The sequence below is a fragment of the Hemicordylus capensis genome, chromosome 4 (assembly GCF_027244095.1).
Source record: "Hemicordylus capensis ecotype Gifberg chromosome 4, rHemCap1.1.pri, whole genome shotgun sequence".
NCBI classification, from domain to species: Eukaryota; Metazoa; Chordata; class Lepidosauria; order Squamata; family Cordylidae; genus Hemicordylus; species Hemicordylus capensis.
The window spans coordinates 48308292-48321769 of NC_069660.1; the positions used below are offsets into that span (position 1 = coordinate 48308292).

General features: G+C 43.2%; 1 protein-coding gene across 1 annotated transcript in view; it reads right to left on the reverse strand.

The window, feature by feature from the left end:
- The window catches only part of MYH7B (myosin heavy chain 7B), a 76272-nt gene that overhangs the window by 32758 nt on the left and 30036 nt on the right, over positions 1–13478 (reverse strand). The window contains exons 12-20 of the mRNA XM_053247223.1: positions 12065–12168; positions 11284–11422; positions 10017–10135; positions 9285–9434; positions 8449–8619; positions 5432–5611; positions 5200–5332; positions 4547–4620; positions 823–910 (exon numbers count right to left, since the gene is read on the reverse strand). Of these exons, the coding sequence (XP_053103198.1) occupies positions 823–910; positions 4547–4620; positions 5200–5332; positions 5432–5611; positions 8449–8619; positions 9285–9434; positions 10017–10135; positions 11284–11422; positions 12065–12168 (1158 nt within the window). The remainder of the gene's footprint in view (positions 1–822; positions 911–4546; positions 4621–5199; positions 5333–5431; positions 5612–8448; positions 8620–9284; positions 9435–10016; positions 10136–11283; positions 11423–12064; positions 12169–13478) is intronic.

Sequence of the window (13478 nt, forward strand, 5' to 3'; positions counted from 1 at the left end):
AGTCACCTATTCAAATGCAAACCAAGGCAGACCTTGCTTAGCAAAGAGAACAATTCATGCTTGCTACTGCAAGAGCAGCTCTCCTTCCCAAACCTTGCTATGCCCCTGTCTTGGATGCTTTTCAGAGGCAGCCCTACAGACAATACATAACAGTAATAAAATGTGAAACTTGGAAGAAAGTAGAAGTGAGAAAGGGAGAAGGAAATTGCCACCTTTGTAGTCTGATCATAGGAATGTGCAAAATTGGTTCACTTGCGAACCAGACCACTGTGAACTGGGCTGGTTTGAGCGGTTCAGTCATGAACTGCTTCAAATCTGTTCGCTTTGCTGCAGTTCAGTCTGAATTCGAGCTGAATGCAGACCCCTATCTGATCATAAGCACATTTATTCAGACATAAGTCCTGTTAAGAGTTTCAGCCTTAGTACTATTCTAACAAAGTTGCACTATTCTTAGTGCCATTCTAAAAAAGTTGCACTAGCACAAGAAGATTGAGCAGTTGTGCTAAAAAGGGGAATATGAACAATTGTGCAAAAGTTCCATTTAAAACAAACATGCCACAGTTGTGCACTGTTATGCAAGAAAGCTTGTGGTAGAGCAGCACTTGACTGGAACACAGACTGCAGACTTAGCACAAGTAGCTAGCCCAAGCACTCAATGTCCTTCTACAAGCACTTTGTCAGAGTGTCAGCTAGTATTTTTAATGTATACCCTGCTCCAGACATCAGAGAAACGGCTAAGAGATCCTTAAAACTAAACAAACAGTTCTGTATGCACAACCCTTCTCTTGGCCATTTATACCGACATAGTGTGAGACCATGTACCTGGGGTCTTTGTTTCATTGGGAATGATGCAGCGAACAAAGTGGGGCTGAGTAGCACGTAGGTTGGTCATCAGTTTGTTCAGGTTTTCCTGTAAGGCAGACATACAGTGTTAAATACTCCAGCTCTTCTTGGCTATACTTCACTGCCCCATCTCAATGCATCTGAATGCTACTGTGTAAAAGGAAGCTATCGATTCACAGTCGGGTTGTGTGAATGAGTCTAAGGGCAACAGCATTCAGGGCTGCCAGGGGCACAGTGCTCATTGTTCCAAGCTCTCAGCCTCTTCTGTTCAGCAGGCAGCATCGGACTCTTATCCTATTATTGAACTGCAAGGACAGGGTGAGGAGGGCTCCACAGAGATACAGAGCTGTTGGCATGTGTCAGCTACTAACCATATGCACTTTGCATTGAACATAACATACTTTGACTAGCTGTGGTTAAAGGCCCGAGGTAAAATTGGTGTCCACCACAGGAGGTTGTGTGAGTTTTCTGTTAAGAACATAGGAAGCTGCCTTATACGGAATCTGGCCATTGCTCTATCTAGCTCAGTATTACCTATATGAACTGCCAACAACTCTCCAAGGAGGAAAGAGTCTTTCCCATCCCTACCTGGAAACGTCAGGGATTAAACCCAAGACCTTCTCATGCAAAGCAAATGCTCTACCCCTGAACTGCGGTCACATCCCCAACACTTTTAAGAGCTATGCCACCACTCTTGCCCCAATTTGCAGGTTTCAGGCAGAAGTTATATGGCCTTGTTTCCAATGAGCTTAATCACTGGGACAGATGTCCCCTAACTTCATGCTAATCCATCAAGGAAGAATAAAACAGGTTTCACATAGATATCTCCAAAAGCTATTGCTTGGCTAAACTAGACCTGACAAGGGCACATCCATATTTTGAAGGGTGGGGGTATAGAGCTGCTATGCCCCCCAGAAGTCCTGGTTTCACCTGGATTTTAAGCATCTCACCCAGATTGCTTAGCCCACCAAGATTCACCTGGATTTCAGCTCTCTCTCTCTCTCTCTCTCTCTCTCTCTCTCTTTCAAGCTAAGCTCTAGCCCTTGCAGAAGCAGAGTTATGGAGCAAAATGTGCCATCACTAGTCTGCTAAAAAAATATTTTCAAGCCAATTTACATAACATGCAAATTAGGCACCCAGGTCTGGAAAACAAGAATATGGCAACCCTAGCTGGTGGGGGGGTGGGGGGACGCAGCTTAACCATACAGTCTCTGGATCATTCTTTTCCCAACTGTGAAGCTTGGCTCTCAATCAGATGGACTCACAACACGGATGTTGCTAATTGATTCCATGCAGAGCAAGTGATGTCCAGCTAATTCTTTCCCAAGACAGGAAAGGCAGTTGGCCAAGTTGTTCAAACCCCTGTAAATCCATATTCGTTTTCTTCTTCCCAAGAGTTGTCCTCGCAGTCAAAAGTGAGGAGAGAAGTAGCACAGACTTAAAGTGATGTTCATGTAATACATTATCTAAACATCACTGCAAGTCTTAACTGCCTCTCCCTCAGCAATGGAGAAGCAGCCAGGAGGTTTTCCAAATGGCATTTTACTACTGCTTCACTATGATTAGGGTTGAGGGGAGTTCAGACAAAGGGGGGGATTTGCAGGGACTTCAATATGGTAACAGCCAGCAGCACTATTCAGATTTTTTCATGATGACTGCCCCTTAATGATCGCACCTTTAAAATGTTGCAATTTGGGGGAGTGTTGAAAACAGTTGTGTGCAATACTCCGGCATTTTTATGGAGTGGTATGGGGATACCCCTGAGATTAAGTATGAGAGGGAAGGGTGGCTACATCTAACAGGAGCACACTAGGACAACAGGAAGGTTCAGCTACTGCAAAATCCATAGCAGGTTTCAAGCTCTATAGTGGGTGGTTGCACGTGATGTAGGAGATTACATGCTTGGTTCACACAAAAAGCAGAGTTTGGGAGCATCTTCAGGGATCAGGAAGCCCGTGCTCCTTCAATTTGGTTATCTATCTATCCATCTAAAGACAAAACTTCTCTCCAGACCTTTTTAATTGCGTAAGTTAAAGCATAAAAAGGGAACTGCAACAAAGGACAGATGTTTCTACGTGTATACATCAGCTTCAGTGTTCTATGTCCCACTGTTTAAAATCCATACTCTTATGTCCACGACTTTCCCCAATGTAACTGAGCACCTGGTTAATATGTAACAGAAATGAGAGACTCCCCTTTCTGTTATATGTATGAATAACAGAAATTATGGATTTTAAACAGTGTTTGGAATTTTAAGTATGGATTTTAAACAGTGGGACATAGAACACAGAAGCTGACGTATATACGTAGAAACATCTGCTCTTTGTTGCAATTCCCTTTTTATGTTTTAACTTGCGCAATAAAAAAATCTGGAGAGCAGTTTTGTAGCAGATCCATCATGCGTATTGCGTTGCCATTTTATCAACTATATAAAGATAATCAAGTTGAAGGTACAAGGACTTCCTGTTCCTGATCCCTGAAGACCATCCCAAACTACTGCTTTTTATGTAAACCAAGCATATAATCTCCCCCATTCCCTGCATCCCCCCCGCAACAGAGCTTGAAACCTGCTATGGATTTTATCTATAGATATATAGATATAGATATCTATAGATAAATATAGTGTTCTTGTGCAAGAATGCTAATACATCAGAGCAGCCCAACATGATAGATCCTTTTCAGTGAGTTAGCAATGTGGTAGATCTTTTAGTTGCTCTAGTGTACTGGTGATCTTGCACAAGAACATCAATGAAAAAATCTCCAGGCAACAGTAAGAATGGAAAGTGCCTCAATTCCAAAGGGAAGCTTCTCATCCTCCCCAGGCCACTCCCACTGAGACCCAAAATGTGGTTTGGAGTTAGTGATCCATTACAGTAGCTGGAGCTTCCCATTGATCTAGTGTGCAGCTGTTGCGCAAGAACACCAGGGGAAAAACAAAGACAGAAAATTACATTGGGGGTGAGGAATCCACAGGCACCATGCTTGTGCACACACAAGTACTCTGCCCTTTCTCTTCACTACCTGGGCACAGGTGAATGCACCAATCAGAAACAGGAGGCAGGGGCCTCCTCTACAACCATATTGGCCAGAGGTGGGCAGGATGGATCAGGGGAAGCCAGCTGTGTGAACAAACCAACGTTTGAAAAACAGTAATGAAATGTAATCAACCACTGTAAAAAGTAGCAATGTGAAGAGCCCTGATTTACTCAGATGTACGCTTATTTACACTTGTACTCACATATACACGCTTTACATACTTTCATCCTAAATTACACCACTTCCTTTCACAGTAAGGCCCCAGTCTGGGAAACCTCCAGTAGCTATGCAGCATGGACATCACAGGGGCAAAAATAAGCACTTCCCTGCCACACAGGGAACCAGGTTTTGCCCCATTCTAGTACCCTTCTCATTCAATTCCTAATCAAGTATGAAATACTGATATTCACCAGGAGCTGGTACAACAGGGACCATTATAGATTGATTTGAAAGCAACCCTGCTCTCAAGAAGGGAGAACATTCTGGTCCATTGGTGGAGAAGTGCCAGGACCTAGCAGTCTTAGTGTCTCCCTGGGGTTCAAAGACCTTATACTGGAAGTTAAGCGCAGAATACCTAGAAAAGCTGTCATCTGTATGTACAGATGGAACAAAATGAAGTTCTGCAAGGTCCAGCCAGTGATTCTACTAAGCAGCGTCTAACTCTTACCTTGTGCAGCTGTGACACAGTTTGGAATGAAGCGGCCTTCTTGCGCTTCTCTTTGCCATGCTTGCCCAAATCATCTGCCAAATGGATAGCAGAATTATTCATTGTTTATTTTTATTTATTTCCTGGTCTAAATAATAGACCAGGAAGACTGAAGGCAGTCTCGTATTGTAGGTAGTTGTAGAAATCCACTCTATATGGTTAGTAATTGTTAAAAATGTGTAGTGTTTACTGTATACTATGTGGTTTATTGACACAGTGGTGTTCATTTAGTTCAGGCAGACAAGACCTAGGAGACTGGTTCTGTTGCTTAAGTTACTGGGGATTTAATAGTCCAGCTCTATTGTGTCTCTAAGCTCAGAGAACGGTAGTTTGATGTAGTTCCATCTCTGAAGCCAAACAAGTCTTGAATTAGTCAGCCAGCACCTGGACAGGGGATTGCCTGGGGATTTCACAGAGCTGACTCAGAGGCACAGCAAGATACCTCCCTCCCTTGCCTTTAAGCACTGCTTATGGGCTTCCTGGAAGCATCTAGTCAGACCTTGTTGGAAACAGGATGGTGAACTAGATGGACCCTTGGTCTGATCCAGCAGGGCCCTTCTTACGTCTCTTATGTTGGCTATATGCAGTAGAAAACAGATGCAAATGTGTCTCACCTGAAGAAGAGCCCACGTAGTTTTCATATAAGGTAGCCAAGAGCTTGTTTTGTGATTTTTGGAAAATGGTCACCACCGTCTCATTCAAGGGATCTTTATTCTTATCTAGCCAGCCAACAATGTTATAGGGTACCTGTCATCAAAGAGCAAAAAGGAAAAGGTAACAGAGGCTGAATACAGAGAAGCAATACCCAATGCCCAGAATAGGGGAACTGTGGAAACCAAGACATACCACTCCTGCGTAGTGCACCAGCTCAAAGTGGGCCTCATATTTGCGCTTCTTATCTGGGCGGGGCTTTTGGAAGTTGGGCGATTTCCCAATGTGATTGTCATACAGTTTGGCCTTGAAGGACATATCAGAGGCTTTGGGGAACATACACTCTTCCTCCAAGATGGAAAGGATTCCCATTGGCTGTGAAGAAAGGATACTGATCAGCAGAATGCAGACGAGCTGAGCTGATATTAATTTTGCCTGATGTAAGGGGCAGACTCAAGGAACAATCACTGCCATGTATGGCAAATAGTTACCCCTTTAAAAAAATCTCTTATATACAACTGCCTGCAATTACCATGCAAAGCACAAGACGGTACCATAGGGCAATGAACCACATTGTTTTTCAAGTGGGGGCCACTTTGGTCAAAAAACCCAAAACAAAACAACACCTTCAGTGTGAGAGCCATTTCCCACTGTGCTGACCTCTTCACAATACTGTGCTTTTCTCTGTGCTGGGAGGGCCCTTGAAAGATGGCGCTGTCTCTTAAGATCTCGATGGGGAAAGGGCTGGGAAGGGCTACACTTCCCAGCACTCTGTGCATGCCTTCCAAAATGCTGCAGGGGCTCAAGAAGCCTCTGTTTCCCTTAAAGGAGTCCCAATGGCACTGGACAAAGGACTGATGGGCGCAGTAGGAACAGTCGCCTCTGAGTAATGCCAGTGGGACTGTGCAGGGTATTCAGCTTTGGCCAAAGTGCCACACAGGCCAAATACACAATTAGTCAGGGAGCTACACTTAGGGCTGAAGGGAGCTGCCACTGACTCCTGGGCCTTACAAGGAAGAACATGGGCATCGTGCCATCAGTCAAGTGGCCTGTTTTGCACCAGCTACTGGGAACATACAGAGAGTTTTTACCAAGGGGTAGGACTTTGATTCAAGGGGTAGGACTTTTATGAATTTTTTTTTTAAAAAATGATTCATGGACCCTTTTATGAGGTGGAGAAGCCACCACAAGAGGTCATTAGACTCTCAAAATCCATTCAGTATAATGTTCTTCTACAAGCAGCTCATGTAGAAGGATCACAAGATTCTAAATGCCTTGGTTCTAGCATTTTTTACATGATTTGCATTGCAAGGGATTTCTTTCACAAGACCACCTTAATACATGCATATTGAACAGAAAATTAACACCGTGGTGACTCTTCCTTCCACCTCAAAACATGTTTTTAAACTGAGTCCTAGTTTTAAAGATATTCCTTTGCACTGCTCGCAGAAGAATATGCTTCACTCCAGAGCAGAATAGAATTGTGTGATGACATTTCCCTTATTTTTGTAGAGAAAAGCAGCATCGATTGTAAAACATCATTTCCAAATAGTTATGCTTCACACGATTTTTACCAAGCAGAAATAGCAAGCCACTAGAGATATTCAGAAGCCTAAATTAGTCACTTGCAGTAAGAGATAAATCCCCATTCAACCATGAAACTCACTGGGTGACTCTGGGCCAATCATGTATCTCTCAGCCTAACATACCTCACAGGATTGTTGTGAGGATAAAAATAAGCATGTACACCTGAGCTCCTTGGAGGAAGAGCGGGACATAAATGTAAAAAACAACTAACTAACTAACTAACTAACTAAAAATGCACATTACACTCAGCTCGTCCAAACGTGTTCCAGGTAAGTGTCCCTTGCAGTGAAATTGTTTTGAGCACTTAGCAATTGCTTGCTACAATCAATGGAACTAGTTTTCAGTCAGAAATATGAAGAATTAGCAAATCTGGTTATAACCCTGGAGGAAGGCTGTTGCCTGGGCTTGTCACAGGCCCCCACTGACATCCAGAGGTGCACCTAGGTAATTTTGGAGCCTGGACCTAAAGGCCTTTGGAGGCCCTCCCCTGCAAATTAAGCATCATTATGCTCAGCCAGATGGCCACAACACCCGGGGCAGACTAAAGAGGACTTTGGCCCTGAAGTCCAGGGGTAAGAGTGCCTCTGTTGACTTCAGCCAATGGCAGCAGGAACACCAAAGATTGGGGGAGCTGACAGCCAGCTCTCCCTTCATAGTAGAAGAAGCTACTTCTCCCTTCTCCTATGTCCTCCAGTTCCCATGCTCCCTGTCCCTGATCCTTTAGCCAGTTATCGGTACCATCTTCTCTCTCCTTGAACTCTTTTGGCTTCCCTTCTTCTCCTCCCCCCCCCACTCCCTTGAGCAGCTTTTCTCCCAATCTCTCCTCGAACTCTTTCAAGTTTCCTTCCTCCCCACCTTTGGTGTTCTTGACTGGCTTCTCCTTCCTTCCACTGAATTTCTCAGTTAGGCAGACCACCCATCACAGCTTCCTTTTCCCATCTCCCTCAGCAGTAGACACGCATTTTAACAGTTACAGCAGAGGTCAAGCATTTAGCCCAGACACATGTAGCATCAAATCTCTTACCTTGTATTCAATAAAATATATTTTTATTTGGACTTTTAAACCTGTAGTTGTGACTTTTGGGGGGCAACTGTCCGTTTCCCTTATGGCCATGCTTACAAGGTCTCATAAGGTGATAAAAGACTCCCATCGTAACACCTAAGAGCAACAGCTAGTGGCTTTATTTATAGCAGGGCTGCACAACTTTGACTACAACTCCCATCAGCCCTGGCCACAGTGGCCAATAGTCAAGGTCCAGGGATGATGGGAACTGTAGTGCAACGATAGCTGGAGAGCCAGGTTGTACAGTCCTGATTTACAGCATCTCTTTTAGTTGTCCCCGCAGCATAATTTTTATTACATTGTTTAACTTACTAGAAGCTAACTTTGGGATCTTTTAGATGGAAAGGAGGAATATAAATCTTCAAAAGACATAAACAAACAGAAAGGGAGTTATTTTGCTCTATTCTAAAAAGATTCACCCTCCACTATTGCTCATCTAGCAGATTGGTTAAAAGGAAGAGGGTAACAGAATCAGATACAGTTACATGCTCATTACCTGTCCCTTTGAAGGGCTCACATCCACATAAAGCCATATTTATTGCAGCATTGTGTCCAATGTTACCTTTTCAATCAAATCAATGCAAGCCTGCAGGTCCAAGCCAAAGTCAATGAAGACCCATTCAATCCCTTCTTTCTTGTATTCTTCTTGTTCCAGGACAAACATGTGATGATTGAAAAACTGTTGCAGCTTCTCATTGGTAAAGTTGATGCACAACTGTTCAAAGCTGTTATACTGCCCGTGGAAAACAAAAGCTTAAGTGCTTCAGACTTCACAGTTTACACCAAAATACACCATAGATATCCCCCCACTCAAGAGCATTAAAACATCTGTGTGATCTTTTATGGGTCCTGAATTGGAAATTCTCATCACCTTCACCAAACTACAATTCCCAAGATGCTCTGGAGAAAGCTATAATGTTGGGATAAAGCTGATAAATGTTTTGGTTTAAATGTAAATCAGTCACCAAAACCTGGAAAATCTCCAATAGTGGGTGCAGCAAGGACACGATGGGTTGTTATCTAACTATGAATGTTGATCATTCAACAGCTCAGCATTTGACTGTAAGCCTTTGGGCAGGACAATTGCAGTCTTTTCTTTATTGACTGCACAGTGGCCAGATGGACCTTTGGTCAAATTGAGCAGGGCTCTTAGGTCATATGTTCACTCAATGTGACAGCAGATTTCTTCAGCTAAAGGAGTTTTTTGCAGACAAATCTTAACACAAGATTTCAAAGTACTTTGTAATGTCATGAATTTCTTTGAAAAAAATGGAATTAGGTTCACAGATCTTTGATTTCTAGATTTCATTGGTAATCATACCTGGTGGGGGGTTTTCTCATTATACACAGTTAATGCACTCTTAATGAAATAGTTCTGTGGTCAGTTTTGAAACCCACCTCAAAGATCTCAAAGCCTGCAATGTCCAGAACTCCAATGAAGAACTGTCTGGCTAGTCTAGTGTCCAAAGTTTTGTTGATACGAAAAACCAGCCATTTGAACATGCGATCATAAGTTGCTTTGGCCAAGGCTCCCACTGCATACACCACCTGCAAATGGTAATATAACAGTTTGTCAAAATAAATATTTCTCCCTTCTGGTTTTGTTACATACTCAAGGGTAAGGTTATTTCCGGGTGACAACCAATATGAGCTGGGGAATTCCTTTTTAAACAGTGACCTTCAGTACACTGCTAAATAGCATGTGGGTAACTAAAACTAAAATCCATTACACACTTACTTTAGAGGAGGGCTGCTCATCTTCAGCCCTCCTGCAGATGTTGGTCTACAATTCCCATAATCCCTGGCTATTGGCCACTGTTGCTGGGGGTCATGGGAGTTGTAGTTCAAAAAACAGCTGGTGGGCCTGAGTTGAGCAGGCCGAAAAACTTACTCTAAAAGTTTAGAGTACGTCCCTGTGAACTCAGTTGGACTTACATACAAGTAAATATCAGTAGGATCAGGCTACATCATTGATGTTATTTGACAATTTAAATATGGGTGGTTTAAGTGATTCCCACTTACCTGGCATCATTAGTATAGTATTATTATTGACATTTATATACTTCTTTTCAAAGATTCTGCAGGAAGATGGGAGGCACAAGGCCACCCCATACAGTCCTAAATGCTTACCTGTTCCACATTCTGACCTTTGGTCACATATTCATTCCCAACTTTCACCCTGGGATGGAGTAGCCCCTTGATTAGGTCAGCTGAGCTGATTCCCATGAGGTAAGAGGCTTTATCAGCACCTGCAATGCAGCATTGAGTCATATGAGGAGGCAGGCATCAGTGAGAACGCAGTATGGGCTTCTGTCACTGAGAACCCCTTGACTGAAAACTGCCTGTCAAATGGGCCTCCTTATAGTCCACACCATTTAAAGGCAACACAAGTCCTGCACATCAATACTGCAAAGTAAGCAGCAGCAACAATGTCTGGTGGAACCTGAAAGGCTGACAGATTTGTTGTGCCATAAGGTTTCATGTGGGAGAGCCCTATGCTTTATGCCACTATCAGTTTGTTAGCTAGACAAGGGTTTCTTAACTTTGGGTCCCCGGAAGGAGGAGGAGAGCTGGTCTTGTGGGAGCAAGCATGACTTGTCCCCATAGCTAAGCAGGATCTGCCTTGGTTGCATATGAATGGGAGATTTGATGTGTGAGCCCTGCAAGATATTCCCCTTAGGGGATGGAGCCTCTCTGGGAAGAGGATCTAGGTTCCCAGTTCCCTCTCTGGTTTCTTCAAGACAGGGCTGAGAGAGATTCCTGCCTGCAACCTTGGAGAAGCTGCTGCCAGTCTGTGAAGACAATACTGAGCGAGATAGACCAATGGTCTGACTCAGTATATGGCAGCTTCCTATGTTCCTCCTAGGTTCCTATGTTGTTGGACTACAACTCCCAGAGTCCCCAGACATGACCTTTGTGGCTGGGGATTCTGGGAGTTGTAGTCCAACAACATCTGGGGACCCAAGGTTAATAAACTCTGAGCTAGACTATTTGCTCTTTTTACTGCAACAGACTAAGGGTCAAGCTACATCACTGGCCCTTGATTTTTGTTTCCTAAATACCACCAACTACATTGTTTCCTAAATAGCGGCCAAGAGCTGTGGAACCCAACAGAAACCATGTCTACAACATGAGAGGAAAAGGCAATTTAACCCTTTACTCTTGCCCTCATCCGCAGTGAGTGTGCTGTGAATCAGGACCATAAGAGGGCGGAAAAGATTAAATGCCCTCTCCCCCATGGCCAGAGTTCTGATCCCTTCCCTGCATCTACTATTTAGGAAATAAAACTCAAGCATGCAAGGGTCAATGACATGCTTGATATAATGTGTATTTCAGCTCTAACACAGCTGTCCTGGAATTTGTCACTAATAAGGAGCAATGCAGACAAACCACTTACTTTCAGTGCCTTCAGCCTCAGCCTGTTCCTCACGTTGTTTCTGCTTGAATTTCATGTTGCCAAAGTGCATGATGGCTCCTACTATTTTATAGCAGCCATACTTCTCTTCAGGGCTGAAGCCCAGGATGTCCATTGCATGCTGCAGAAGGAACCAGTGAAGGCATGGTCACATAACAACAGCCTCACTCCATTCATAAAAAGAAAAACAAGAACCCAGAAGGCGCTAACCCTGATTTACTAACCAAGATGATATGGATTAATTTCTCAGGATACAAATACATTGGTATGGCTTGCGCATTCAGTTGTGTGCATGTTTTAATATTAAAATTATGTTATTAAAATTAAGTAACATGTGGAATAGCTTTAATTTTACCAAAGTACTTGTATTAAGGGTTTTGCTGTTTTACACAGACATGATGGTACTTATGGTGTATCTTTAATACACCATAATACACACTACACACACACACACAAAATATCTGGTCTAACTTAAGGTAGGCAGAAATTCAATAGGTGCAGCTTCCCACAGCATGATGGGGGAAAGTGTACCTGCTCATTTTCTGCCTGACATGTACTTGAAAAAGTCATAGAGTTGTTGGAAAGGAGTGGCAACCTTTTTTGTCTACTTCTTTTCACACAGATCTCTTTACATCCCATTTCTCAATGGAATGCTTATATATTTCCATTGAGAAGAATGGTCCTAAAACTGGCTCGATTGTCCCCAGACTTCACAAGGAGACCTTTCTGCCTCCATATGATTTCACAATGGATAAATGCATACATCTGTAGCCAACAGTTCTTCTCCATCATCCAAGTTGTCCACAGTAGTTACACCTTGTGAGCAGAAATGATAGTCATAAGGGTTGGAAGACAGCAGAAGCATATCTGAGAAAGAACAGAAAGGAGAGAAACTTTATATTTTGCAATCTATACTGTAGGAAGCAAACCCAATTCTAACCATGCGAGTGAAAGAAAAGAAAAAGGCACATGCCGTGTTGAACCTAGTAGTCACCCTTTCCACTGAAGTAAGGTTACAAAACTGATCAGCTTTAAACAAACCTTGCCCTTAAAACTGTGGGTTGTTGGTTTTTTTAAAAAAAGAATGATAATTTCCAGTATTGAACTAATTATTTATTTGGCCACCTTGCTAGGCAGAGTGCTGGACTAGGACTGGGGGGACCAGAGTTCAAATCCCCATTCAGTCCTGATACTTGCTGGGTGACTCTGTGCCAGTCACCTCTCTCTCTCAGCTGAACCTACTTCACAGGGTTGTTGTGAGGAGAAACTTAAGTATGTAGTACACCTCTCTGGGTTCCTTGGAGGAAGAGCAGGATATAAAATGTAAAAAAAAAATAAAATAATAATAACAGAGAAGCAGAAAAAACTTTTTGTCATTTAGCCCTGATCCCATGTTGATGACATGGCAAGCCAAGGGTGACCAACCAAGAATTACCAGGAGAAACCAATGGAATATCTCATCCTGGATTAGTTTACCCAATGGCCTTTGAGCAGCTGCCATCTACCCACTTTGAGCAGATGACATCTACCCACGTTTTCAGGGCTGGTGGGGAATAAACAACAGGTTATGACTCCCCCACATGCCAGCAGGTGAAAGAAGCAGCTCCTGGCAGCAAGGAGAACACTTTTGTCACCAAGCCCATGTTCCTCTGTTGCTGCCATGGTGAGACTTGGAAAAGAATATTCTCCAATGTGTTTAATAGAATGGATAGAATAACTCTCCGAAATATTCTCTTCAATTCTAATTAATGCATTGGCAAATATTCTTTTCCAAGTCAGTCAGGAGTCAAAACGATGATAGAGCATCTTGCTGTTTGGTTATTCATTTTCTTGTTCAACTGTATTTTGATTCTAAGCTGCTTTAGGTACTCAGTGAGGCTATTCACACGATGGGAGAACCACCGGGTTCGGCTGTGAGCCTGGTGGTTCTTAAGCAGGTCACCCACTTAAGTAGCCCTATCTCAGCCCTATCTTGGAGATGCTGCCAGAGAGGGAACTTGGAACCTTCTGCTCTTGATACCCTGAGGGGAATATCTTACAGTGCTCACACATCAAGTCTCCCATTCATATACAACCAGGACGGACCCTGCTCAGCTAAGGGGACAAGTCATGCTTGCTATCACAAGACCAGCTCTCCTCCTCTAACCGATAATATGCACATGTATTCTTTATGCCAA